The following is a 27,669-nucleotide window of genomic DNA, read 5'->3' as shown; positions in this document are numbered from 1 at the left end:
CCCTCCTCCCCTCCTTTTTTTACTCCCTCCTTCCCATTTCTCTCTCTCTCTCTCTCTCTCTCTCTCTCTCTCTCTCTCTCTCTCTCTCTCTCTCTCTCTCTCTCTCTCTCTCTCTCTCTCTCTGTCTCTCTCCTCCTTGGTGATTCACCAGAGTTGACGCATCGGCTAAACTTGACAGAGACCTGCTGAACCACGAGACTTGTCACAACTCATTTATCCATGTCTCTGGTCTCATCATCCACCCATCCTCCTCGTCAACATGACTTGGTCGTTTGATGTCTAATCAGCAGTGGTCATCAATTGTGTCCATACATGGACAAATGTGGTCAGACCTGGCCTTGTCAGTGTCAATTTTTTGTTTTTTACATAACATTTTAATGTTATGTAAAATAGTTTTTACGTTTTAATTGTTTTGATCATAAGACCCAATCACTGAATGTCAGTCTCCAGGTTTTCCTCAGAATATGTAGGCTGTCACTGATTTACTATGACACTTAATGGCACATTAGGAGTCCACTAGGACAGTGGTTCTCTAACTTTTTTTTTTATCTTCAAGGACCCCCATAACTCTGAGTGTAGGCTACAAATGGAACCAGATGGACTTAGGGGTCCATTTGGTTCCATTATGTGCACTCTCAGAGTTACAGACCTGGAAAGGTAATTTAAGGCGATAGCTCTTTAGGTGTTTTTGGTAATATTATTATATTATCTCATTTGTGTGTCCAACTGTCCATGGAAAAAAAATATAATGTTGACAGAAATGTCCACCACAAACCCGCATGGCGATGACCCAGCTGCTAATCAGTGCCTTTGTAAAGGATGCGTGTCGGTCCAGGTCGGTGGGCCTAAACGTCACACAAATGTAGGCTATTCTCCTCGACCCCCCCCCCCTTCCTCTCTCCGTCTGTCAGAGAGGGGGTTCTTGCTCCACACCTATGCTATGGCACTCTGTTTTTTCATTCCTTTGGAATTAGTTTTATTGACTGTAAGATTAGTGTGATCTCCTTCTCTCACCTCGAGCTGTCAGTCAGTCAAATGAACCATTGTACACTCTCTCTCATGCGCTCACACACACGCACGCGCGCACGCATACACATGCACTGGCTTACAGACCTATAGAAAGGCAGATTCAAAGTGGATTATCCTGTAATCACATTATTTCTGCTACTATTTTGCCAGGGAATGACAACTTCTCTCGAATCTATTTGTCTGTTGTTGTTTTTTTAAATAATTAAAAAAAATAGGCTACTATTGCGTTTAAAGTGACCCACCAAAACGACCAGTAACATCTTAGGTAGGTGGATAGATAGATAGATAGATAGATAGATAGATAGATAGATAGATAGATAGATAGATAGATAGATAGATAGATAGATAGATAGATAGATAGATAGATAGATAGATAGATAGATAGATAGATAGATAGATAGATAGATAGATAGATAGATAGATAGATAGACAGACACCACAGCTAGGCTTCAAGAGTAAAAAGAAAGACAAAATGAAAGAAAGTTCTGGATCAAACCTTTATTTAGTTAAATGTATATTTAATGTAAAAAGCTGTAACTTTAACACTTCCAACCTGCCACTCGGTGGTGCTATTGTGCATGTTGCCTCACTGGCATCTGTAAGACACAGCATTTGCTAATTGGTGTCACCTGTGTGATTTGTTTCCCACACCTGTATTCTAATTTAGTTTTGTATTAAATACCCATGCCTTAATATTTCTTTGCTGTTACTAGTTTGAAACTACAATTTGCAACTTCCAAGCTTTCTTTTGAGTGTACAGATACCATATCTGTGAGTAGTAGCCTACTACAGTAAATGTCCATACTGAATGTGTAGGCCTACTGTAGACATGAGCAGTGCTGTATTAAGCTAAATGTATCTATCCTTTGATGTGCATTACACACTGTGTAGGTATTTGATTTGTCACATTCAGTGACATTTGATTCATTGTTCAGTTTGTGGGAGTATGTATAATGCACTATTATTTATTCAAAAATCTTCAAAAATGTGTTATTTTGAAGATGTTCTTAGTTTTTTTTTTTTTTATCCTTTTCAGTCTTTGAGGATTTGTGAGCAACAGTTTAGCTGCTGGATATATGTATGCTACAGCTACAATTCGGGTCAAGACAGCATGCATAGAGACTTAGACAGAAAGAAGAAGAAAAAAATATTCGTAAAAATACCAAGTACGAGACTTAAAGTCTGTTTTGTGTTTACTTTACACATGACGAAGAATAGCGGTCCCATCATGTGTCCAACATCAGTGGTGTAAAGCACCTAAGTACATTTACTCAAGTAGGCTACTGTACTTAGTACAATTTTGAGGTATGTTTTACTTTACTGGAGTATTTCCCATTTTCAGTACTTTTACTTCTACTCCACTACATTTCAGAGGCAAATATTATACTTTTAGTCCACTATTATTTGAAAACTTTACTGGTTAGCCTACTTTGTAGATTTTGAGAATTGTTACACAAAATACATTAACCACTTCAGCCCCTATATAGCTACATTTCGGCCATTTGAAAATGGCAGATCTACAAGCAACTTGTAGATCAAATTAAAAGGGTAGGCAAAATAAGCCACGGCTTCAGCCTACACCTTTTCGGTACCACTTGTAAAAGTGGACTCTAATGTATGTTTGTATTTTGTTGTTTGTGTTTTAAATGGACCGAAATAAAGATTTACTACTACAACTTGTAGATCTGCTATTTTTAGACATTTGAAAACTTGTGAAATGGGACATTCTGCATAATGAGTAGGCCTACTTTATAATTTTGGTACTTTAAGTAGGATACCAATACTTTTGTACTTTTACTTAAGTAAATTTTGAATCCCGGACTTTTACTTGTAACAGAATATTTCTACATTGTAGTATTGATACTTTTACTTAAGTACTTTTTCCACCACTGTCCAGTGTCCGACACTGATGGTTGAACCTCCCTGGTCCAGGGGGTCGAGCAAACGTTATTGTTGCGAGGTAGGTGTTGCTCATGCCACCCAGTGGCAATCGGTGGCTATTGCAGTCTGTTCAGTCTTTTTTGTTTTCAAACGAGGACAAATTTAAAATAAAATTTAAAAACAAAAAGAAAGATAACTACTTTGTTTCAGATTTGGAAAACTCGAGTCCAAAAGAAATGTCTGAATTCTGAACAAAGTAGGCTAAAACAATGGATAAAACCTCACCATACCGTACCGGAAGTAAATACAAGCTCCATTCAGTGTTGCCAAGTCTGCTTATTATAAGCGACTTTGGGCTTGTTTTTCTCAGAGTTGCGGGGTGCTGTTTTTTTGGGGCTTGTTTCTAAATTAAAGTGTAGTTGCTTATGTGGGCTCCTTTCCTAAATGTTGTTTAAACCAGTGTTTCTCAAACTTTTTCATGTCAAAGACCCCCCCCCCCAATGAAAATGTACTTGGCCACAGATCTGAACATATTTTGTGCCAGATTTGTGTATTTGAAATGTTTCAAAAACATAATTTTTCACGATTTTTCTTTGAGAATAGCAGACCTACAAGCTCACAACGCGTCGCGATGTTTCAAAGTGTTAATTTGTAATTGCTTCTTTTGGGCTTGTTCTCACAGACCTGGTTGCTTGTTTCTCTCTCAAAACCTGGCAACGCTGGCTCCATTTCCTTCCCGTGACGTCAATGTTAGCCCCTGATGCTACACGCGGGAAACAGGCGAAGTCTGCCGTGAACACACACTGACAGTAAGGACTAAGTTTATACATGATGTTGTATCGGTCCTATCCATATTTACTTAAATGTAAGATAGGAATTAAGATGCATTAGATCTAAATACGCTTCCATTGAGTGTTGGGAACTATCCTATAGGCAGAGTAGATTACACATTGTTGCTTTGTGTACTCCACTACAGACAGTGGCCTTGCATTGCTTGTGGAGCGCTTGATTTGCTACACACGGATGCATAGAGCGGGCGGAGCTTCGCCACTTGTACTTCATGATCAAGTCCACAACTCATACATACACAATGTGGGCACGTCGGTTTAAGCGACATTTGGTCTTATTTTTCTTTTTCTTAAGTTGCTTGTAAATATTGGCCTTATTTCTAAAGTGTAACTGCTTATTTTGGGCTTGCTGTGCAATGATGTTTAAACCAGTGGTACTTAAAATATTTCATGCGGAGGACCCACAAATTAATGTGTATTTGTCCGTAGACCCCCATCTGAAAATATTTTATGCCAGGGACCATCATACAAGATTGGTGTTGTTAAAATGTTTCAAAAATGATTACATTTTTTTCACATTTTCTTCTAGATGTTTTTGAAAATAGCAGATCTACAAGCTCACAACGTGACGTGTAGGTCGGCTATTTTCAAATGGTTTAAAGGGCCCATGTAGCATAGTCGCTTCTTTTCATGCAACAAATTAGAGGGACACGGCCTGGAACAAAACAGACGCATCCTTTAGCATGCAAGTCAGCGCTAGCTTCACTGTTAGCCTGTTTTTAATGGCCTAGCGCACTAGTAAGTTTCCATTTCTATTAACAAAGCGTCGACGTGACATAATATGTGTAAATGATAGGCATCCCGTGAAATAAAACACTGGGTCATATGTTAATAAATACTTATAGCTACACCCTTAATGTTGTCAGGTAGGTTAGGCAGATACATATTGTGCATGGAGCTCGCACAGGTAGGCTAATTCATTTGACAAATAACTTCATACTTGAAAATGTATGAAGTTTCTTTGTGTTTATTGATACTGTTCCTTTGCACAAAATAACATTAACCCCCCCCCCTCCAAGCTGTTTACTGTACCTACTTTTCTTTATACTACTACTCGTTTATGATGTTTTTGCATATTATTTTATAATATTGTTTGTCTTTAAATATTTAGATTTGTTTTTGCAAATTGTTAAACTATTCAATTTATTATTTAGAATTCTTTACACTTTTAAGTGCCAACAATTCTAAAATGTAATGTGTGTGTGTTATACACACCCTTGACACACTTTTTACTTTATTACTGTGTTGTTGTGGCTAAGTTTTACTGACACATCATCAATTGATCTTGGGATGTGACCAGGAGCACAACGAAGAGAAAATACAGCCTCCTGTTAGAAATCAACGTTTCTTCTATATCATGTTACTAAATCAAAGCAATAACCCCAGTTGAAAGCGTCCCTGATTTATCAAAGCACACTTGTATCTAATGTATTAACCTCTCTGTCAGCAGAGCATCGGTCGTCGCCTGTGGATGAGATGGGAGACACACTGGAGTTCAATGAGATCTATCAGGAGATGAAAGGCTCCTGGGTCAGTAACTGCATACCTGCTCACATTATACATGTGTCCCCTGAATGTAATGTCACATAACACATCTATTCAGTGCATGCTTTATAACAGTGGTTAGAGGTTGGACTCTGAGCGTACAGATGGACCCGTAAGGAAGGGTCCTTTTGGTTCCATTTGTACGTGCTCAGAGTGGGAGCGTATCTATGTTCCCCATGTCCTATGTTCCCCGCTTTCCTAGGGAGAGCGGGGAACATAGGACCTAACCTAACCCTAACCTTAGTGGGGGAACATAGAACCCGGGGAACATAGGGATGACCCCCTCAGGGTTACAGACCTTCAAGGGTCCATTTGGAAGCCCCTCAAGGAACCTTGAGGGTTGCTGGAATCCACTTAGAGAACCACTGCTTTCAAAGATGCCACCATCTCCCTTTAACCTCTTACAATCACCCCTGTGTATGCATTGCTGGATTTTTATTAATTGTATTAATTGGTTGAGGAAATGTGTCACTCCATAACTGTAGAGCACTGTGGTACAGTGACAGCAAAAAAAGCCTTCAGTATATTTTGCAGCTTTAAATTGTGTGTGCCCCTGTTCTTCATTAAAACCAGGAAAGCATCTGTCATTTTAGCGTTGGCTATTCAAAAATAGCAGATCTACAAGCTCACATGCAGGTCTACAAATATAGAAGCTTGTACATCTGCTACTTTTGAACATTCTTGATTTGGTAGGCATATAAAGAATCGGCCTCAGGTCTTAACTCATTCAGTGCCCAGCTTATTTATGGAATTTTGGCTCTGAGTGCCACAGCCAAAATTCATTGTAAAAGAAATACAGCCTTTTTCAGTAAGAAGTTAAACAAAGAGTGAATGGAGCAGCAAATCTTCAAATCATCATATCTTGGGTTCTGAAAAAAAAGAAAAGAATTATTATTATTATTATTATTTTTTTCATGACGTCTTAGACGTCATGTGGCGCTCAGCGCGTCAGGCCACGTGACGTCTTAGACGTCATGTGGCACTGAATGAGTTAAGGGGTTAAATATATTTGTTATTAACTTGTAGTTGTATACTAAAGGGAGAATTTTAAATAACACATCTGTCCAGGATAACTTTTAGAAATCATTTCTGATACTTATACCGTGACATTTTTAGGTAAAAGTTAAATAAATGTAAAACTAGCTAACAGTGAGTGTACACAGTAAAAGTTTTGTTATTTTAACTCAGAGTTTACAAATTCAACCTTGGTATAATTGTACTCTCTTTGGGTTCAATACACCGCTAATTGTACTGTGTGTGTCCTGTCACTGCAGAATGATGGGCGCCTGCGTTTCAGCAAGCAGAATGTGGTCTACAAGAGCAGCAAGACGGGCAAGGTGGACAACATCCCAGCTGGGGAGCTCAGCTTGGCCCAGTGGAGACGTGTGTGTTTGGGACATGGGATCAAACTGACAACTAGCACTGGGCATGTCTACAAATATGATGGCTTCAGAGATACAGTGAGTCTGTGCACGTGTGTGCACTTAGCACTATGGATTCAGTTATTTGGGTGAATCGCTTGTGTGAGAGACTGAGATAGAGTTGGAGAAGTAGTCCTAAACACAGCCATTATTACAAGTGAATGTGAGCACTACTCTAATTAATTTCAATGGGCTTTTTTTTGTGCACAGTGTAGAAAGGTTACTTAAGATTTAAAGAGAACACCAGCACGCATTTAGGCTTTAAGCCTTCATCAGCCCTCATGAATGCTTGCAGCCGAATGCCGTACACTGTATGCTTACCTATGCCAACTAAAGAAAAGTGCCGTAAGGACATTTCTGTGTGTGCTGGTAATGGTATCCTAAACAGAATTCTGTTGTGTTGTACTGTAAGCACCCAAAATGAATTTCAGTGCACATTGAAATAAATCTAGTTCCTCTGTTGTGTACGCAAACCCCCAAGAACAGCCTTTAAACCACTGTGGAAACACAGCAGCAATGATATGAATAATGTTGATGCAATGTTAACGACAAGACTGATGATCCAAGCAAGATTACTTCGAAAATTACTTCCATCCCTCTTGTGACAGTGGCGTAATAAAGCCTTCCCGTTCTGTTGAGTCCCACAGAGTTCTCTTAAAAATGTAATTTGTGCATGTGTGTATGGGCGTGCCTGTGTGTGTGTGTGTGTGTGTGTGTGTGTTTGGCGTATGTGTTTGTGCTTGGCCCGTGCGTGCGTTTGACCTGTGTTTTGCTATCATCAGCATGTGAAAGAGTAGCTGCTCTCCCCCAAACCTTCTAATGGGATTAATGAGGGAAACCAGCTCTAGCATGTGTGTTCCATAAACAGTGCAATCATCGGCTCATGTGAGTCAGTGTTTATATCAATCTGTTGAAACAGTTTGGCTCAGCAAAAGAAAGAAGAAAAGAGCTGTTTTGTGTTTGTTTTTGTCAATGTAACTTTGTCTTTTGTTTCCTCTGAATGTATGAGGAGTGCCTCTGTGCCAGTAAACAACCATGTTTGTGCGTCTGTGTGGCCATTTACGGGCATTTTTAAAAGCCCAAGTTTGCGGCTAGCAGGGCCCACGACTGGAGTGTGGTCTCTGGGGTTTAATCAGCACGTATTGTTGGAGATGGATCCTCTCTGTCCCGGAGCGTCGGGCATGAAGTCATTGTTTATTATCCATCGGCCCGTGTCAGTGCCCAGGAATCCACTGGAGGTCTAGCTGCTAGCTACTTGACTAAACCAGCCCACAGGCGTTTTCTGGTGCGGCCCTCTTCTCCTACGGCAGCCCTGTTTAAATGCGAGTGGACACTTGTTCTACACGCATGTAGTCATGTCTGTGTATACATGTGGTAGATGGATAGAGACATTGAGGTCATAGTTTATATATTGAGAGCATGGCACAGGACGTGCATTATGGACGCAGGGCAGGTGAAAACTACACTGATCAGAATCAGATGAAAACTAGACTAATCTGGCTGAGGGCTCAACTGGCCGAAGGAGGGGACTAGAGATCTTGAGGCTTGTGTGTGGCAGTTGGGGGGGATAGATGATAGTTTCAAGGGCACTTGGAATAAATCATGGATATGTAGTAATAGAAGTCAGACGTTTGGGGATTGAGCAAGATTCTTTGCACGTGTCTGTGAAGGATGTATTGGGAAATTAGTGTTTATTCTGATGAAATGAGGTAAGCAACATCAATTCTGCCAACACGGTGAATGGATACGGTACATAAAGCAGGCCTGATTATTGCAATATTTGTTTCATTGTCTTCCAGTAAGAATTGGAGTTAGAAAGCGGGTTCAATCAGAAACGGTAAACCATCCAATCATTACATTACTATAGAGCTTAAAGGTTAAAATAGAATTTACAGTACATAAGTGTAATTGCCTTCATATACATTTTAAGACAATATATAATACTTTGGTAGTCCTTAATTTAAAGCATTCACAGACCCCTATACTAGATTAAGTAAGACATACTGTACAAAAAATACAGTATATACAGTAAAGATATCTGTGCACAAATGGTCTTACACCTAAACAATGGATTAATAATACTGAATAAATAAACACAGAAACACACTAATGTACAGACGCATACAGACTGGCTTTCTTGGTCCTTGCTGTAATAACCTTAAGGGTGATTTATACTTGGTTGTGTGCCATTGTCGCGCAACCAAGTATAAATCAGGCGTTACAGACAGGCAGATATCCAGGTGCATAAACTATTTTTCCACACAGTCTCATTGTCTTATCCCCCACACACACACACGCGCGCTCTCACACACATATGCACAGAAATACGCAGACGCACCGCAATCACTTCCACATGTGCATTTAGGACAGCGCCTGTGTGTGTGACTGCTTCTCTGTCCCCGTGTGTGTGTGTGTGTGTGTGTGTGTGTGTGTGTGTCTCCTCTCCAAGCCTGCAGGATAAATAAACAGGCTGATTGTCAGTGAAAGGGGGGGGAACAGTGGGAGCGAACAGATTACGTTCACCTCCAGTGTCCCAGGGGACCGTGCGGTGGGCGGGGTTCTAATTGAGCTGTGATTAATTAAGCCCCTTAGTGGGGGTGGAGGGGGAGGATGGGGTGTATGTTTTTTGTTTATGCTAGGTTTTGAACCGTACAGCAGAAAGCTATGGACTGCTGTGCTAACTTTGATGATCTTTCCTGTTTTTTTTCCCTCCCCCCCGCCTCCCTTATTCTTTTAATTTTATCTCTTTCCGTCACTCTTTCCCTTCTTGCCCTTTCCTCATCTCACTGTGTGCCCCTGTATTTAATTTATTTGATTTCTTACACTTTCTGTCTCTGTCTTCCCTCAACCCCCAACCCCCATTTGTTCCCCTCTGGCCCCCTCCCTCTGTCTTTCAGGACTTGGAGAAGATCTCCGACTTCTTCAAGGCCAACTACAAGTTGGAGCTGACTGAGAAGGACATGTGTGTCAAGGGCTGGAACTGGGGTACTGCCAAGTTTTCAGGTAAACACAAATGTTTGTCTTACAATTATTGTGGGGTTATCAGAATTCTTTATTAAAAAGTTGTATTTAACCTGCTGGCCAAATGTAAGTCTTTAACCTCAAAATCCCTGAAAATAACCGTAATCCCTAACCAGAAACATATCCCCCAAATTCCGAACATTAACCCCATCATGATTGCAAACTCAAAAAAGCTTCTAGTCTATAAGGTTTATCTTTTTCTGGTTGTTATAACCTTGTGGGGGGGGACATCTGGTCCCCATAAAGCTAAAAACAAACAAAATATGGTACACACACTACTACTACCAAGTCATGAACCAGTGGACTACTGAGAAGTTAATTGAATATCCTAATGCAGAACGTTCCAGGCTCATCATTTTTTATTTAATACTTTATTAACAGTTTGCAAATAGTACAGAGATATGATTGTTAAAAGAATAAAACAAAAAGCCCTAGGGGCTTGTTGCCATTGTCGTCCTGTGTCAAAATACTGAAACAAATACAAATGTCTTCATTTAACTTGCTACCCTTGGGGAAATCATTTCTGTAACCCTGTTCCTCTGTTGTCATCCACTTCAGGGCCACTGTTGTCGTTTGACATCAATGACAACACGGCGTTCGAGGTCCCACTGTCCAGCGTGTCCCAATGCGCTACCGGCAAGAACGAGGTCACCCTAGAGTTCCACCAGAACGACGATGCCGAGGTTTCTCTCATGGAGGTCCGATTCTACGTCCCCCCCGGCGCGGGAGACGAGGGACAGGATCCTGTGGATGTAAGCCCAGTTACGGTTTCTAAACTGGCAGGTCTCGCAAATTCGTTAGTTTAGGTTTCTGCCCCAGTGCCACCCATGAGAGGGATGTAGCGTGTAAAAGCACTTTGAACCGGTTCTGACTGCTCTGTAATCAGGAGTCAAGTGAGGCTCACCTGTCCCTAGTCCACTTTTCATAGTGAGAACTTTTAACCCATTAACACATTCCATGCCAGAGTTTAATATCATAATGTCACCACTGCCAGTGATTTATTGTTGTTTTTTTGTTTTTTTCACCTCGCCACAGACCTCGCTAAATACCTTATGATCGCACGTTCAACTGTTTGTAGACACACAGGGTAGCTGTGTGAGTGGCCCAGAGAAGAAAATTTCAATCGGCGACATTCCATTTTGCAGTAGTCGCAGTTTCTAAAAAACGTTTTAAACAGCGTTCAGCACGGAGAAAAACAACACCGAGATAATGGCACGCGATGTGTTAAGACCGGGAACGCATCTGTGTCATTTTTTTATTTCTTTGGCTATTCAAAAATAGCAGATCTACAAGCTCATAGCACGGCACCCAGTGCCACGCTATGAGACTTGTAGATCTGCCTTTTTCTTTTTTATCTTGAAAATGTGTGCCAATCTTTGAATATATATTTCTTTAAAGCAAACATTTGTAACTCAAATGTTTGCTTCTGGGAGATTCTACAAATGTCTTCTAAATCCTAACAGTTTTTTGAAAAAACGTATGTTGTGTTGCTATAATCAATGGTTCTCAAACTTTTTTCATGTCAAAGACCACCGGAATTATATGTATTTGGCCACGGACCCCCATCTCAAAATATGTTGTTCCAGGGACCCCCAGAAGCAAGGATTTGAGTAAAAAATGTTTGCTTTTAAGAAAGATATACGGTATATATTCGAAGATTTGCACACATTTTCACAATTTCATTTTTCAAAAATAGATCTACAAGCTCGTAGCGCGGCACTCGCTTGTTGATCCGCTATTTTTGAATAGCCAAAGAAATCTTAAAATGACATGCGTTCCCGGTCTTAATGGGTTAAGTCATGTTTACTGGTCATAACTTGCCTTGGCCATACGTCCAGTTTGAGTTACTACTTCAAGCTGTGGTCATTTTTCCTCCCACCAGAGGGAGCTCCGGTGTAAATTAAGTACGTTGGTTGGTGCTTGAACCTGTGACTTGAGAGCAATGGGTATATCTACTGGACGTTGACTCTGAATATTTGATAGAAGGACCACTAATTGTGCTGTAAAGCGGCAGCTGTTTTTGTCCGTGTTGATTCAGTACTAACAGGAAGTGTGTCCTCAGGCATTTGCAGCGAATGTGCTGTCCAAGGCTGATGTCATCCAGGCCACAGGAGACGCCGTGTGTGTCTTCAAAGAGCTGCAGTGTCTCACGCCCAGAGGAAGGTATAGGAAACGCAACACGCATAACACACTCACACACAACCACAAAATTCTGTCATCCCATATATGTAAACCTAAAATGTGAGTCTTGAACTGCACAGCATGTTTAACCTGCTTTTCAGTGACGGGCATTCCGTCTCTGGTTGTTTGCACAGACAAATCTTTTGATTAAATGTAGATTAGGCCGATACTGATGCCGGGAACTTTCTTTTTTTAATAATCCACCTCGTGATCTTTCACCTTTTCCACTTTGTTTTTCTACTCATTCAGGTACGACATCCGTATCTATCCCACTTTCCTTCATCTCCATGGTAAGACGTTTGACTACAAGATTCCCTACACCACCGTGCTGCGTCTCTTCCTACTGCCGCACAAGGACCAGAGGCAGATGTTCTTTGTGGTAAGTCTGTTTGCCAGCCAGCCTCTCAGCCTGTCCTTGGTTGTTTTTTTCATTTAATTGAGAGCAATTATTGAGCTATGTAATGTGGTGTATTATTCTCATATGTTGAGTAAATTCTGCAGTAAATATTTATTGTGTCCACAGTAACGCATGCCGTTGAGAGATTTGCTCTGCCTTTCATAACCTGTGAATGCGTTTCATCTCGCTGTCACTGCCCTTCCATTCGCATTCCTTCTATTTTCTCCCCTCCTCCCTTCTCTCTTTTCCTTTAACTCTGTCCCCTGGTTTCTTTGTGTAGATCAGTCTGGATCCTCCCATCAAGCAGGGTCAGACTCGCTACCACTTCCTCATCCTGCTCTTCTCCAAGGAGGAAGAAATTAGCCTCACCTTAAACATGAGCGAGTGAGTTTAACCAAAGACGATGGGAAACAAAGACACGCCAACTTGGATCGATTCCCTGTATCTGTGTCACGTGGGTTTAGGAGACCAGGGGTGCGTTCGGAAATGCGCTCTGAGAATCTGCGCCGCTGACGGCTCTGAATTTCCAAGCCACCAGAGGGCACCTAGGATGCACTCCAACGCTCTCAGAGCGTATTTCGGAATGCACCCCAGGCGTGAGTCTCTTAATTCCAAAGGAGAATTGGAGTGACGGCGCCCACTTAGGAGGCAATATGTGTGTGCCACTTCAGTAGTGACGAGGCGTGGGATGGTGTATCTTGGTAAATTAAGGAAATTTGGTTTAACATTCACTTATATATCTGGTCAAGGGGCAAAAATGGCCCCTGAAATCACTGAGAAATTGCCAAATTTCTTTCAGTTGCAAAAATGTTATGTATCATACATTTTTACATTAATGACTTGATAAAAAGAGCCCCTCGAATTTAATGACGCAGTGCCATGAGTTTAGTACTTTTTCCTGTTCCATTTGTCTAAGGACATTACATAGATGTGGTTAAAATGTGTGGTTCATGTGCGAGGATGTTGTCTGTATATTTTTGCTTTCCCATGTAAGCTGCAAGTTGCACTGGCAAATAGGAATAGATTGCACTCCTGACCTCAGGACCATGTACCGCCCATCAAAAATGTATAAATAAATATACTTTAAAAACAAAAAGTTTAAAGCACTTGTGCTCAGCATACCTACCCTGGGTAAATAAATAAGGGTTAAATAAAATATTTAATAATTGTATTAATAATATTTTTAACACTTAAACCTACAGTTTTTGGTAGAACAAATCTGGATATGAAACCGTAATAACCAATGATTCTAGAGTCTAAGTCCTAGACTAGGATGAAACGGGCCTGTGGCATGCCAACTTTAATAAAAAATGACCCTATGTTCTAGAGAAGGGTAACTTGTACAACTATTTTGTGATTATCTCACACAAATGGGCTATGTGTCTTATGTCGGATGTTTTACATATGTGTTTTGAATCACTACATTCCTCTTCCTCTTGTTTCCTCATCTTCTAGGGAGGAAGTGGAGCGTCGTTTTGAGGGAAAGCTCAGTAAGAACATGTCAGGCTCTCTGTACGAGCTTGTCAGCAGGGTAATGAAGGCTTTGGTCAACCGCAAGATCACTGTGCCCGGCAACTTCCAGGGGTACACAACTGTGCAACACACACACACACGCCTAAACATATGAGCAGATCCTGCTGAAATGAATATATGTCTATATGCACATACTAACACAAATGTATAAATTTGTCTTTCTTTTTTATATATACGATTACAGACATACAATCATATAAGTGTATTATAATTTTAGATCAAGCTTTGTGTTTCTTTCTTTTTCTCCCCGATTTTAGTTATTGCCAATTGTAACCATGTGTATAGTCCCTGTCACTGCCAACCCCTACTTGTTGGTCTTGGGAGGGGTTGGAGCAGTGGTTCTCAAACTTAAGTGTCTTCAGTACCCCCCCTCCCTGTTTTCTGTTGGGTCAACAAGGTGATGGGCAGGAACTGCACCACCTGGATGGCCCATATGTTTGTTTCTTTGGAACAATACAGATAAATAAGATGCTACTCTTCCCTCTCTCGCTCTCCTGTCTTCTTCTACTCCTCCCTATTGTAGCCACTCGGGTGCCCAGTGCATCACCTGCTCGTACAAGGCCTCCTCCGGCCTCCTGTATCCCTTGGAGAGGGGTTTCATCTACGTGCACAAGCCTCCGGTGCACCTGCGCTTTGAGGAGATTTCCTGCGTCAACTTCGCCAGAGGTACCACAACTACACGCTCCTTCGACTTTGAGATTGAGACCAAGCAGGGGAACAATTTCACCTTCAGCAGCATCGAGAGGTAATGATGGTGACACAGCCACACACATGAACTCAATCTCGCACACATTTGGCATGGGCTGTCATAGTTAAGTCATGCAATTCACCAATCTGTATATGTTGGATTTAGTTTTGTCAAAATAATGGCCTTGCATGTACTTGGCCATGATTATTTAAAATGTCTCTGATTTATCTCAGGAAATATTTGGCGAGAATCAATAGATGATTACTACTATAATTTAGTACTAAAAATAGTAATGAGAAGATTTGGTAGGGTTTCAAAGGGTCTAAAAATGTCTGGTAATTTTAAGGGAAGTTTAGTTAAAGTATCATGCCCATATTTGAATTGTAACCATGCACTGAATTCCACATTAAATGTTCAGCTCATTTGCCAGCATCCTATTAGATAGGAATTCAGTACAATTGCAACCCTCTGCATGTACATTGCATTTTCTCATCATATGTACAGCCTACATTCATCATAGGCCTCCTCACTACAATGCTGAGCCAAAGGACTACATTTTTTTCAGGGAAACCTTGATTAAATTACTGGAGTGAATATATTTTATATTGATTATAATATTTCATTTAACCAGTCCAGCACATTGTCGCCTAAACCAAAGTACACAGATTATAATTTGTTAACTCATTGAGTGCCATTAACACATTCCATGCCAGACGTTAATCTCATAATGTACTCACCAGTGCCAACGTGTTATTGTTGTTTTTTTCACGTCGCCATAGACCTTGTTAAAATCCATAAGATTGAGCTGTGCACTGTTTGTAAACATCCGCGACATCTCACTGATTCTACCAGTGAAAACCACATGTCAAACGGAGCTCCATGGTTGTAGTTAGAGCGGTTCACGTTAAACCGTGATATGCGAGGAGAAAAAACTACAGGAAGAGAATTGAGTTTCAGTTTCGTCATTAGAACGAGGGCCGACGCGATCGGCAAAACCGGATCCCAAATAATTCTGTTTCCGGTCTTCAAACCGGAAATGGATCAAAAAAATCCGAAAGTGCTCCTGGGGGGGATCTACGCGAACCGGCGGTTCGCGTAGATCTACGCGATTGGCACGCTGCGGCTTTAAATAGGTTCGCGTAGATCTACGCGATTGGCATTCAATGTGTTAACCTGTTTCACGTGTTTTACTGCTATGGTGCAACGTGCCATTAACGTGTTTAACATGTTTTTGAAAACCCAAGATATCATTATCTGAAGATTTGCTGCTCCATCCACTCCTTGTTTAACTTATAACTGAAAAAGGCTGTATCTCGCTTCCTAAGCACTTTTTTTTCTACTTTGAAAAAAAAAAAATGTACTGGCCAGAAATAGCCAGAAATAATTCCGCCACTCAGTGAGTTAAAAGCTTCTACTAATTTTCTGTTATTTCCCACTTCCTGAAAAGCTTGCAACCCTAAGCTTTGGTACAAATTTCACAAGCATATTGCGAATTGACCTATTTCTGACCACCATAACGGTAAAGTATACATTAACTGCTAAGTAGTGAGTCTTAATTATCTCCTGGATATGCGTCTCTCTTCCCACAGAGAAGAATACGGGAAGCTGTTTGACTTTGTCAATGCCAAGAAACTCAACATCAAAAACAGAGGCTTCAAAGAGGTAACTACTTTGAATGTTTACTTTCTACACATTTTTATGGTTTCATGTGAGACTATATTCCATCTCTTTCAATGTATTGACATTTTTGTTGCCCTTCTCCTGTGTGTCTGTCATTGTACACCTATAGAAGAAGGTGGGTATGGTTGTGGGCGTTCCCTTCATCAAGTGGGCACCATTGCGTGATCTTATTGGTGTGGAGTGATTAACGCTTGCATGGTGTGTCAGTGTGGGTGTGTGTACTTTGTGTGTGTGTGTGTGTGTGTGTGTTGGGCAGCAGGGAATGTGTCCAATAATCTCTGAGGTCTTTTGATTGCTGTGATTGACATGGAAAGACCTCGTAATTTTACTACTAATCATAGAATACGTTTTCGTCAACATTGTCTTTGGAGGACTGTGAGGGCAGGAAGAAAAGAATGAGAGGTGTATGTGACTGTGTTTGGAATGTACAGACTAATGTTTGGCCCAAGAGTTTGCTTTTGTCAACAACAACTGTCAACAAATCTGTCACTGCAACTTTGTCTAATACAGGATATACTGATTTCCCTGCCCATAAAGCTCAGTGTTCAGTCAAAATGTGACTGTCAATCCAGCCAAAGGACTATACTGTCATATGTGGCAGGGTCATCTGTTGCCGTACTTACAAGGTCAGCAGAAGATGTCATTTAGATTAAATGAACTTGTCCTCCTACTGTATTGGTGGCTGGTCAGCGCTGCTGCGCGAGAAAAAAGGACGCTCTGCTTCCAAATTCAGCCGTTTTTCGCCGTTTTCTTTTTCTCACGCCGTTCGGTGAACCCCCCCAAGGTTGGTGCCCTGTGCTGCGCTGCTTTTATCCGCCAGATTGGGACGTTCACGGCATATTTTGCACCATTATGGTGCGTTCATCATCGGTGACGAGTGCCTCTAACAGCGGCTGCGTGCAGCGAGCTGCGAGTCGCAGCGTGTCTGTGTGTCAAGATGCGAGGCAACACTCACACAATCACGTGCAGCATGCGTCCTCTCCCCCTGCGCCTAATGGCTGTACATGGGGCCGACGCGTGCTTTAGCGTGATTGTGTGAGTGTGGCTTCAGGAAGTAAATTCCTAGCCTCGATCTCCAGGCTTTAATTTTTTTGTTTTGCTAAAAAATAAAAGCTTGGAAATTCCTGTCCCAGCTGTTGGTACGCAAAAGCGCCTCGCGTCGTCTGATGTGCCTCACATTATTTATTTTGGGTGCGCATGCGCACCTGCGCACCAGTTATGTGCACCCCTGCACTTTACAGTACAACCTGCGTCGCTGACATCCTGTTAAATGAGTGAGGTTAGATTTGATGAAATTGAAGCCAGTTACTTTTGGTATCACCCACTTATGGCACTTTTCCACTGCATGCAACCGGCTTGACTCGATGACTTGACTCTACTTGCATTTGGTACTGGGTACTTTGTTTCCTACTGTAGATAGTACCCCCTCAAAATAGGTCGTCACCATAGCGATGTCAAACTTTACTGTACTATAGTGCTAATGAACAATGGCCATATGTCTGGAAACAAGCTCTACTTTACCTACTGTACTGTATACAAGTTTTAGGGACCGTGTCCACAAAAACGTTTTTTGAGCTGCCGGCGCCTTTCTTGGTAAAGACCTTTCTGCCACGCTGTTCTATGTTAAAGACCTTTCTGCCATGCAGTTGAGTTCTATGGTAAAGACCTCTCTGCCATGCTGTACTATGGTAAAGACCTTTCTGCAATGCAGGTCTATGGTAAAGGCGCTCTGGCGCTCGCTTGTTCCTGTCACGTTTGATCCTCCTGGTAGGGCTGTCACGATTATGAATTTTGCTTGACGATTAATTGTCACTGAAATAATTACGATTAACGTTTTTAATTGTTTCTGTCGGTGAACATGAATAAAAATTACATTTCCGTTTGGCTTTTAGGCTTCGTAAAAACAAAAGATGCACTGGGCAGATATGACAAATTAGATGCATATTGAATTACTTTATACTTAAAAAATAAATACGGGGTGCCCGCTGGCCTAGCGGTCCAGGCGCATACCACATAGGCTGGTAAACCAGCTTGACAGCGTGTCGCGGGTTTGACTCCCGATCCCGACGACCTTTGCTGCGTGTCTCCCCCCCAATCTCTCTCCCTATTTCCTGTCAGCCCACTTTCCTATCAATAAAGGCAGAAAAAGCCTTCGCATCGCGACGTGTTTTAAGCGTTATTATTTTTTTTAAATATGTGTGTGTATATATATATATATATATATATATATATATATATATATATATATATATATATCATTTTTAACATGGTAATGATTATGACGATTATGCAAAATAATTGCGTTATCTAAAATAACTGCGATTATGTAATAGTTGTGACAGGCCTACCTCCTGGCTGTCTCTTGACAACCCAGTCATTTACTACCTGACTTTGGAGCAACCAGGAGAAGTCCATGTTTGCCATTTGTTTCAGCTAAGCTACTAATAACGCAGATGACGTGACGGACAGCAATGGTCGATGGATTCGAATGTTGCACGCGTAATTAAAAACTTGCGTGCGCTTAATAAGAAGTGCTCTGGACAAGATATGCAAAGTGTTCCGCCGCTTTAAAATGCCTTCTGTGGACACTGCCCCTTATGGTAAAACGGAACGGACGATCAGCGTTCCGAGCGAGCTCAGCTGTGCCGTTATAAACATGGAACAACAATTCTCTTTTCCTTGATATATAAATGGGAAATGATAATCAAACCATTTAAAATCCTGCCCAAATTTGAAGTATTTACAAATGGGTTACCACATCATCATCGATGCCTTGTTTCAGCCTGACCTACATTTTCGTTTAGAATCAAATCAAGTGGGATTGTGTGACTGCTGTCTGCATCAATGTAAAAAAAAATTCACAATCAAATATAAATTGATATCTTTAGAACATTCATTGACAGCCTTAGTACCTATAGGACATATGATGGCACCACTCCACTTTGTGCATCCAGGAAGTGGTGTCTCCTGTGGCATATGGGTTGCGTAGTTCCTGACACTATAGTGTATCTTCCAGGGCATGAAAGGTACCAATAACGAGTACAGTGACTCCGATGAAGACCAACACGACGCCTACCTGGAGAGGATGAAGGCCGAGGGCAAGATCAGAGAGGAGGGCGACGGCAGTGAGGAATCGGAGGGCGAGAGTGGTGAGTGACAACCCCTGTCAGCCAATTGGATTAGTGTGATAGCGTTTGGCGGTATACATAACAGCACCATTGCATTCAGGATATTGTCGCGCATCATCCTCACACTTTCCCCTTCCCTATTGTTTCTATTTTTAGACGAGTCTTTCAACCCCGGAGAAGAGGATGATGACATTGCAGAGGAGTGAGTGACTATTTGCCGTTCATTTTGATTCCCTTCCGCCTTTCTTGTCATCAATATATTCACACTTCTCCCTCTCTCCATCCTTTTTTCTTATCACTAACTACTTTATATAGCCCTTTATACTTGTCAAATGAAAATAACTAATCTATAAGCTCACAATAATATAACTGTGTAGAGGATTTTCACTTACTGGATTTTCAGGCCGCTACATGGCCTTCAAATCCAGCCCTATATTGCACTGATAAGAGCGTTTAACACTGCTGTAGTGTTAAACACTGCTGTTTCGGTGTGACTATTGTAGGGATTTCGCGTTATGCAGTGTTACCGGATGTTCGGGCACACACAGAGTACATTACTTGCACACCAACAACACCGTTTTATTATTATTTTTTAATAGGCTACAACTTTTTTTTTGTGTACCCTATAAAACCACTTGAGTTCAAAAAGCCCGGTCAGTTTGGAAAGGTTTGGTTTGTTTCTGGATCATTGCCAGGCATGTCAAGTAGGACACCTAGTGGTTGACAATAGAGGCTATGCGTGTGACATCATCGTACCCGGAAAATAAAAACTACTTTCTGGCCTTAACAGCCCATACATCCAAACAGAAAAGTCCTATCTGATTGTATTAAACAACGTTAAATTCATCAACGTGGCAGCTGTACGGAAAGCTTGAATTATCCTCTTTCTATCTGAAAAGTTTTTGTTTCATAAAAATCCACCATAGATGAGCTACTTTCTGTCAATACATTTCGTGCAGGTGATAATTTTTCTAAGTGTCAGAGTTTGGAAGCGCTCGTTTTCAATAACGCAACATCCTGCTGCCTCCTGCATTATGTGCAAATTAGAAACGGGTGGTACGCAGGACCGTTGAGTGATTTCCAACGAGCGCCTCCTAACACTTATACGCTCCATGCTGCTCAATGTTTTGCCACTCAGTCTAGGTGAGGGGGGCGTGTGGAAAAGTGGCACATGTGCATACTCTCTATATTAATGCAGGATGCCCGGCGCACAATATATTTATAAAAGTAATTAAAGTGGTCTATGCAGTGTTACCGGTGTTGACATGCATTTATTAACCGTTGGAAAATTGGAGTAACGTTACACCTGTGGCCCCCGGGGCCCCTAACGTGGCCCCTGGTATGACTATTGTCATGCCAGACCCCTGACCAGTGTTTGCCAAGTTTTGTGCGGATCGGAGCAACAGTGCGCCTTGGAAGTCTGCACGTTACATTTGTGACGTCCACCCACCCTATAAGCTATTTTAATGGCGTAATTAAAAAGTGGTTAATGTCGTCTCTGCCTCATCAAATCAATGTCTATTTTTTTATGATAACGCCATGCTTGACTGACAGTTCCTTTGCTTTGTTTTTTCCTTCTCTCACACTATTCGTCAGGTATGACAGCAACGCCGAGGCAAGCGACAGCAGTGAAGGAGGAGAGGGTAGTGACGGCAGTGACGGCAAGAAGAAGAAAAAGGTCAAGAAACCCAAAGAAATGAAAGAGAAGAAAGAACGGAAGCCCCGTAAACAGGTGAGAGACTGGGAACGATGACTGGTCCGATGACAGACGAAGGGAAAGGTGAACATACAAAACAAATGACAGTATTGAAGAGAGACAATGAGTTAGGTGTGGTGATAACATTATTATCTTTTACCAGTATTATACCCTTGTATATCTTCGGTTTTAGAAGCGAGGACTGTTTAACCACTGACTTACTTAGACTTAGTTCCTACCGTTTGTATTGGAACGTTGGGCGAGGAATCTCCTCCATCTGTTCCGGTCCCTGGTGACCCTCCTTGCACCATGCCAGCTGACACCCATCTCGTTTAGGTCTTCCTTAAACGTACAGGCCTTCTTCGACCTCCCTCTCATCCTTTTACCGTCCCCTGGCACCCAGTCCATTGCCACATGTGTCCAGCCATCACTTAAACCCTCTATAATTTGTAAACTTAACCCCACTTGGCTTTGTACTAGGCGCGCTCTTTTTCCCTCCACACCAAATCTCTTTGCCGAAAATAGCTAATCTACAAATGGGTTCATATGTTTAATTTTAAGGATGTTTTGATTAGTAACTAATTGAACAGCTTCTGTATTCTGCTTTAAATTGAGTTCAGGTTAAGGTCATGTATGTACTAGTCCAGGCGCTCTCAAACGTGTTTATGCCACAAAAGTTTTTGGCGACCCCACACTTTATTCATAGAGCAGTTTCAAAGTGGAAATAAAGAATATCTTAAAGTAAAATCATCCATTGTTGGCCTTATATGAATATGTATTAGAAAATGTTAAAGCAGTGATTCCTGCTGATGTGTAGGCCTCTTATCAATGAAATGAATGAATAATATTTTAGCACAGCCGAAAAAGACGGCGAAGTAGTTTGAGAACCGCTGTACTAGTCAATGTCTGAAGTATAGGAATCCAAATATGACTTTTATATGTTTGTACATTGTTCCTCTGTGTTGCAGAAGAAGAAGAAGGACGTTAACGCCCCCAAGAGGCCGATGACTGCCTACATGCTGTGGCTCAACAACAGCCGTGAAAGCATAAAGTCAGAGAACCCAGGCATCTCAGTCACTGAGATCTCCAAGAAGGCTGGGGAGATGTGGAGAGGGATAGGCAAGGAGGACAAGGAGGTGAGAGAGGAGCAGAGAGTTACTATATCTGGACACAACGGTTATAATTTTATGCATTTCTCTAATTTTATGCATTTCTCTTTTTCTTTTTTTTGTATTCAATTCATCTACGCAATTAATTTAGTTTAAATGGTGTCAAAAGTTGAAATTGCTTAGCACATCAGTCAAAATATAAATTTCTATTACGAGTGCAATGATGCTATTGTCATGTCGATACTAGCCTGGGATCAATACCATTTTTGGGTTTCTGAGCCGGTCTGGAGCGGAAATAACTTTACGTCATCAGGCGGCCGGAACCTCCGGCGCCGTGCACCTCCAATATGATTCCCCTAGTTTAAAACTTGTTTAGTTTGGTATAAACATTTTGTTTCTTTTGGTATAATAATCGATTGGTATGTCCATCTTTTATTCTAACTCGTAGCGAGACTTAACTAATTGATTCGCATTATGTGGGGAACATTTTCTAAACCGGATCACACGGCTCATTTTTAGACTGGATACCAGGCTTTCCCCGGGTGGAAAGCCAGGTGACGCAAGGTTATGTCGATACCAGGCTAAAATACACCGCCCAAACCCATTGACCTAATTATTGTACTAAATAGTATTTTACAGGTTCTGCCACTTGTCTTCCACTTCTCTGCCTCCCGCTCCTGGTTCATTTTTTTTTCATCTGTCTGTCTATTTCTCTCTTTCAGGAGTGGGAGCAGAAGGCTCAAGAGGCAAAGAAGCAATATGACATAGCCAAGAAGGAGTACAAGGAGAGTGGTGGAGGAGCCTCAGCTTCCACATCACCTTCCAAAAAGTAAGGCTGGAAACACACACACGCACAAACAGACATGCATAGTGCTTGCTTTTCTTTTTTTTTAACAAAATTTTTATCCCGCGATTTTGTAACCCTATTTTTTACACCCAGTGCCAATTGTCTATGTAATCCTGGGCACTACCTTCCCTCTGCCAACCTAGGGAGGCCAGGGCCGAGCTCATGCCTCCTTCAATGCATGAGAGCCAACTGACCTTCTTGTCACCTGACAGGGGAGAGTTTCCCTGGTTGGACGTAGCGCGTGGAAGGAACACGTTATTCCAACCAGTTCCCTTCCCCTCCATCAGGCGCCCCGGCTGGCCAGGGGGAGTGACCAGGATTACTGCATGTTTTTGTGAGGGTACCTACCCTAGGAGACACGGGGAGAACATGCAAACTCCACACAGAAAGGCCCTTTCGCCAACCCCACCTAGGGTATGGGCACTGATGACGCGGAGGAGAGAACACGCCCACAGCGTCCCCTGCGGGAATCGAACCCAGGACCTTCTAGCTGTGAGGCGACAGCACTACCGACTGTGCCACCGTGCCCCCTAGTGCTTGCTTTTCTTGATGCATGATGTACGTATTTAACTCACCTTTCAACCCCCTAGCCTCTCTCCCAGGGACACTAAAAAGAAAGCAGGCAAGAAGGAGGACAAGAAGAGGAAGTCAGCAGGAGGAGACAAAGAGAAGGAGCGAGGAGGAGCAGCAGCAGGTGGTAATGAGAGCTTCAAGAGCCGAGAGTTCATCGAGACCAGTGAGGATAGCAGTGAGGACGACCGCAAGAAGACCAAAAAGAGCAAAAAGAGCAAAAAGGTAAAACATGTTCTCAACCGATTTCACCAAATAAAACTCCTAGATAACATAACATCTAAACGTATGGAACATACACTTTTCTTAAAGGTAGGGTGATATTTTTTGGTAAAAACTCATTTTGAGGTGGGTTGCCAATTTCAGCCCATCAGGAGAGTGAACCCATTTATCAGCTTAAAATGTATAGTGTTCCAATTCTTTCTGCTCCTTTCTTTGTGTCATCACTTACTATCCCCACCTGAAAATGCATTTTCTGTTAAAGGAGCATTTCACCCCTGGAAGAAGTTTTCGGTCTTTTAATGAAGTTTAGGAGTCAAGAAACAAGATCCTGGGTTTTTTTGTGTGAATAATCTGTGTTTTTAGATATCTAGTAATCTTCGCATTCTTCGTGACGTTATTTGCGTCATGAGAGATATGTCTCATTCCTTTCCGCACTACATGTTGTCTTGACGCGTCTCAGTCAGACCAGCTCCAAACGACAGCCCCCGTAACACTTTGTTCAACCTTCTTTCGCCACTCGGCCACTCCCATTAGCTGCGGCCAGCGGGCAACCCCCCTTGCAGAGTGAGGCATTACTTTACCTGAGTTATCTTCTGATAGTTGTACTTGAATGTTGACATGAAATAATAATCCTGTGTAGTGTTTCATAAGCGCAAGCTTGAAAAAAAAATACAGCGTGGAGTGGCAGCGCTGGTAAACAAACACCGTCGCAAAGGCTAGGATCATAATACCAAGGATTCGACAGTGATGTCAATACTATGCGACACGGAAGTAGAACAGCAGAAAGATACCAAGGATGTCCCAGTGATATGACATCACTAACGAATCCTTGGACATATATGTAACTAGATGAACGTGTGCGAGTACAGCCAGTGTTGCCAGATATTGTGAGAGAAATAAGCAGCCAGGTCTATGAAAACAAGCCCAAAAGAAGATAACTAGGCCAAGAGCACTTTATACCTAGACATGGGATATTATATATTTGAAAATTGCCGATCTACAAGCTCACAACGCTTCGCGACCCATTGTGAGCTTGTAGATCTGCTATTTACAAAAAAATCTTGAGGGGGAAAAAGTGCAAAATTTGGATTTTTTTTTTTTTTTCATTTACTTTTTATTGGAATTTTCAGAACATGAAAACAAACATACACAAAAAAAGAAAAGACTAGCACATTACTAACAAACAAACCGAACATACAAAACATACAAATACAAACATATAAGGGGAAATGTGGAATATTTTTGACACATATTTGTTAGGGGCTCCCTGGCACAAATTATAATTTCAGATGGGGGTCTGTGGAAAAATACATGAACATGTTTGAGAACCACTGGTTTAAACAACAATCAAAACATTTGGAAACAAGCCCAAATATCAACTACATTTTAGAAAGAAGCCGCTTATAATAAGCAGACATGGCGACACTGGCATGCTGTTTGGATGTTATTGTTGGAGATCACACCCACATGGAACCTCCCCTGCCACAAGGCACCAAAGCATTATGGTCATTGTAGTAATGCAGCAGTCCAGTCAAACCCTAGTCAAACACACAGATTTCATTATTTTTCTGGCCATAGGGTGCAAATTTTAAATTGTGCTACTGTTATCTACTACAAATACTATTACCATTGAGTGATTGCAGTTTCTTCCAGGGGTGAAATGCTCCTTTAACTAAAGAGCTGGAGAGACGGGGAGACTCCTGTTACTGAACAAATTGCTCTATAGCAATGATTACTAAATATTCAGTTTTGTACTTGTAAGAAATAATGTAATTACAGATAACTGCAAGAGATTTGTGGATATGTCCGTCTTTCAGAGGAGAGCTTATGTTTCATTTAACACATTCGGTGCCAGAGTTTTATTAAAAAAGTGACGCTACACTGTTTACAGCTGCAGACTCCACGACGACCACCCGATTGTAAACAATATATGCGTGCACGATGGTGGATGGTCCTGGCTAACGCCTGGAACAATAACATCTCTCACACGAGTCACCATGGCGGAGTGATCTCGGATTGAAAATTAGTCGTTTTCCCCACTGTAAAAAGTTAAGGAAATATGGAGTTTTTTTGCAAGGAGATAGAATGGGAGTGGACGGGAGCCAGGTTTTTTGGCACGGTCCCTTCCTTCTCAGAGTCACCGTTGGTGATTCTAGAGCTGCGCTAGCCCCCCCCCCCTTGTGGAAACAAACAAAAAGATTGATTTCACGGAGATTCTCGGTTTTGGCACTCAACGTCACTTTATGCAAAACCGAAGATTCCCTTTTTTTTGCACCCAATGTGTTAAAAAAGGACTAAATAAACTGCCACCAGAATTTTTATCGTCTTATTTTACCAAGAAAAACAAAACCACATCCGTCGTTCATAATACATTATTCTCTCCATTGTCAGGAATCTGATGAGGAAGAGGAAGAGGTCTTGTCCACCCCCCCCGCCAGCTCGGAGCAGGAGTCTGACTGAACACACACATATGCACAAACTTTTCCATCCATACACATCCAGACATCACGGACCAAGGATTTGTACTACCACTTCTGTGTTACATCCCACAAATGACAGACAATGAACTGAGAGACAACCCAATGGATATTGTTTGTACTTTTCTCCCCTCAATCGCTTTCTTTTTTATTTACAATACAAGCTGATATCGTGTGGCTGACTCAACGATGAGCCCATGCAACATTTGATCATTTCAGATTGGGATTTCCTGCTGACAACTCATTGACTTGGTGGTGTACTTGTGTACTGCATTTCCCATAATGCTCAAAGGATGTTTTCATGAAACCCATGGAGATGGTATTAGTTTTGAAGTTAATAGTTGGTCATTGTGGATGGAGAGGTTAGGGTTAGACATTTTTTGTTTTGTTTTAGAGAACTAAAAAAAAAGTCAGTTGGTGTGTTTGTCGTCGTTTCCTGTTTTCAGGTTGATTAAATAAATCCTTTTGTAATAAAGTTCACTTTTTGAGTTTATTCAACCTCCTATTCTTGTTGTACTGGGTGCATAGTCCTATTTATAGGTTATTGATTTCATCATGTGTCTCGCTAGCCAATCGCAGTGCTGAATAGAGTCAGCCAATCACAGTACAGCTAGGGGTGTACTAATGCTAGGGGTGTACTAATTATGAGCCAATCACAGTACAGCGAAGGGTGTACTAATGAGGTGTCCCAACCCCACTTATAGGGGCGGCTACACCGCCCAAAAATCACACCCAGTGTGAAGTGAGCGGTGTTATTTAGCAACAACAGTGGTCATCACAGTGATGGAAGCTCACTTAAGAAAATAAGTTATTTTTTTGAAGTGCGTGGTGCTATTTATAGGTTATTAACTCTTACCCTGCCAGAGTTTTTTCAAAAAGTCTGTAGCCTCTGCCAGGGTTTTGACCGATTTTGGTACCTTTTCGCATAGCCACAGAATATTTTTCTCCAGTATGATTGATCCCAGATAATTTCTAATCACAGATGAGATTCAGGTGTGGTTTCACAAATGTCAACGAGGTCAATTTGACCTTGTTGTCATGTGTTGTTTGATGTTTGAAAATAGCTCAAAACCAGTAGTTTCAAACCAAAAAACATTGTGAATTGTTTGTCCGTTTCAATTTTAACATTGAAGTGGATGGAGCAGCAAATCTTTGGGAATTGTTATCTCCTTATTCGTTTGGAATATCGAAAAGGTGTCAATCTTAAATAATTAGAGAATCTTTTTTTTTTTTTTTTCAAAGACGTTTGGCAGGCAATAGCTGAAGGCCCAAAGACGTTTATAAACGTCTTTGGCAGTTATAGAGTTAATTTCATCATGCGTCTCGCTAGCCAATCACAGTACTGAGCAAAGGGTGTGAATAGTCAGCCAATCACAGTACAGCGAAAGACAAATTT

General features: G+C 41.5%; 1 protein-coding gene across 4 annotated transcripts; it reads left to right on the top strand.

The window, feature by feature from the left end:
- Nucleotides 1-3,649: 3,649 nt before the first annotated feature.
- On the top strand, nt 3,650-26,766 carry ssrp1a (structure specific recognition protein 1a). 4 transcript variants are annotated; one of them, XM_080416764.1, is made up of 18 exons: nt 3,653-3,719; nt 5,209-5,288; nt 6,578-6,763; nt 9,622-9,727; nt 10,304-10,497; nt 11,808-11,908; nt 12,176-12,305; nt 12,604-12,707; nt 13,779-13,907; nt 14,380-14,601; nt 16,134-16,206; nt 19,241-19,373; nt 19,509-19,554; nt 20,949-21,084; nt 22,017-22,184; nt 22,880-22,986; nt 23,607-23,799; nt 26,188-26,766. In XM_080416764.1, exons 2-18 carry the CDS (start codon nt 5,235-5,237, stop codon nt 26,254-26,256), a joined length of 2,151 nt encoding a protein of 716 aa, XP_080272890.1. In that variant the 5' UTR covers nt 3,653-3,719; nt 5,209-5,234; the 3' UTR covers nt 26,257-26,766. The 4 variants fall into 4 exon arrangements, with proteins under 4 accessions (XP_080272888.1, XP_080272890.1, XP_080272889.1 ...); XM_080416763.1 differs by having other exon boundaries at nt 23,595-23,799; XM_080416762.1 differs by lacking the exons at nt 23,607-23,799; nt 26,188-26,766 and adding an exon at nt 23,148-23,564 and having other exon boundaries at nt 3,650-3,719; nt 5,206-5,288.
- Nucleotides 26,767-27,669: the final 903 nt, after the last annotated feature.

The sequence above is a fragment of the Gymnoscopelus braueri genome (genome assembly GCF_963280865.1).
Source record: "Gymnoscopelus braueri genome assembly, chromosome: 20".
NCBI lineage: Eukaryota > Metazoa > Chordata > Actinopteri > Myctophiformes > Myctophidae > Gymnoscopelus > Gymnoscopelus braueri.
The sequence above is the reverse complement of the archived record's forward strand: the minus strand, read 5'-3'. Positions and strand labels throughout refer to the sequence as shown.

Bases quoted from the DNA above. Each gene is read 5' to 3' on its own strand.
- ssrp1a (XM_080416762.1), top strand. From the start codon at position 5,235: ATGGGAGACACACTGGAGTTCAATGAGATCTATCAGGAGATGAAAGGC. The intron at 6,764-9,621 runs GTGAGTCTGTGC...TCTGTCTTTCAG, and splicing joins ATGATGGCTTCAGAGATACA to GACTTGGAGAAGATCTCCGA. The intron at 9,728-10,303 runs GTAAACACAAAT...CATCCACTTCAG, and splicing joins GGGTACTGCCAAGTTTTCAG to GGCCACTGTTGTCGTTTGAC.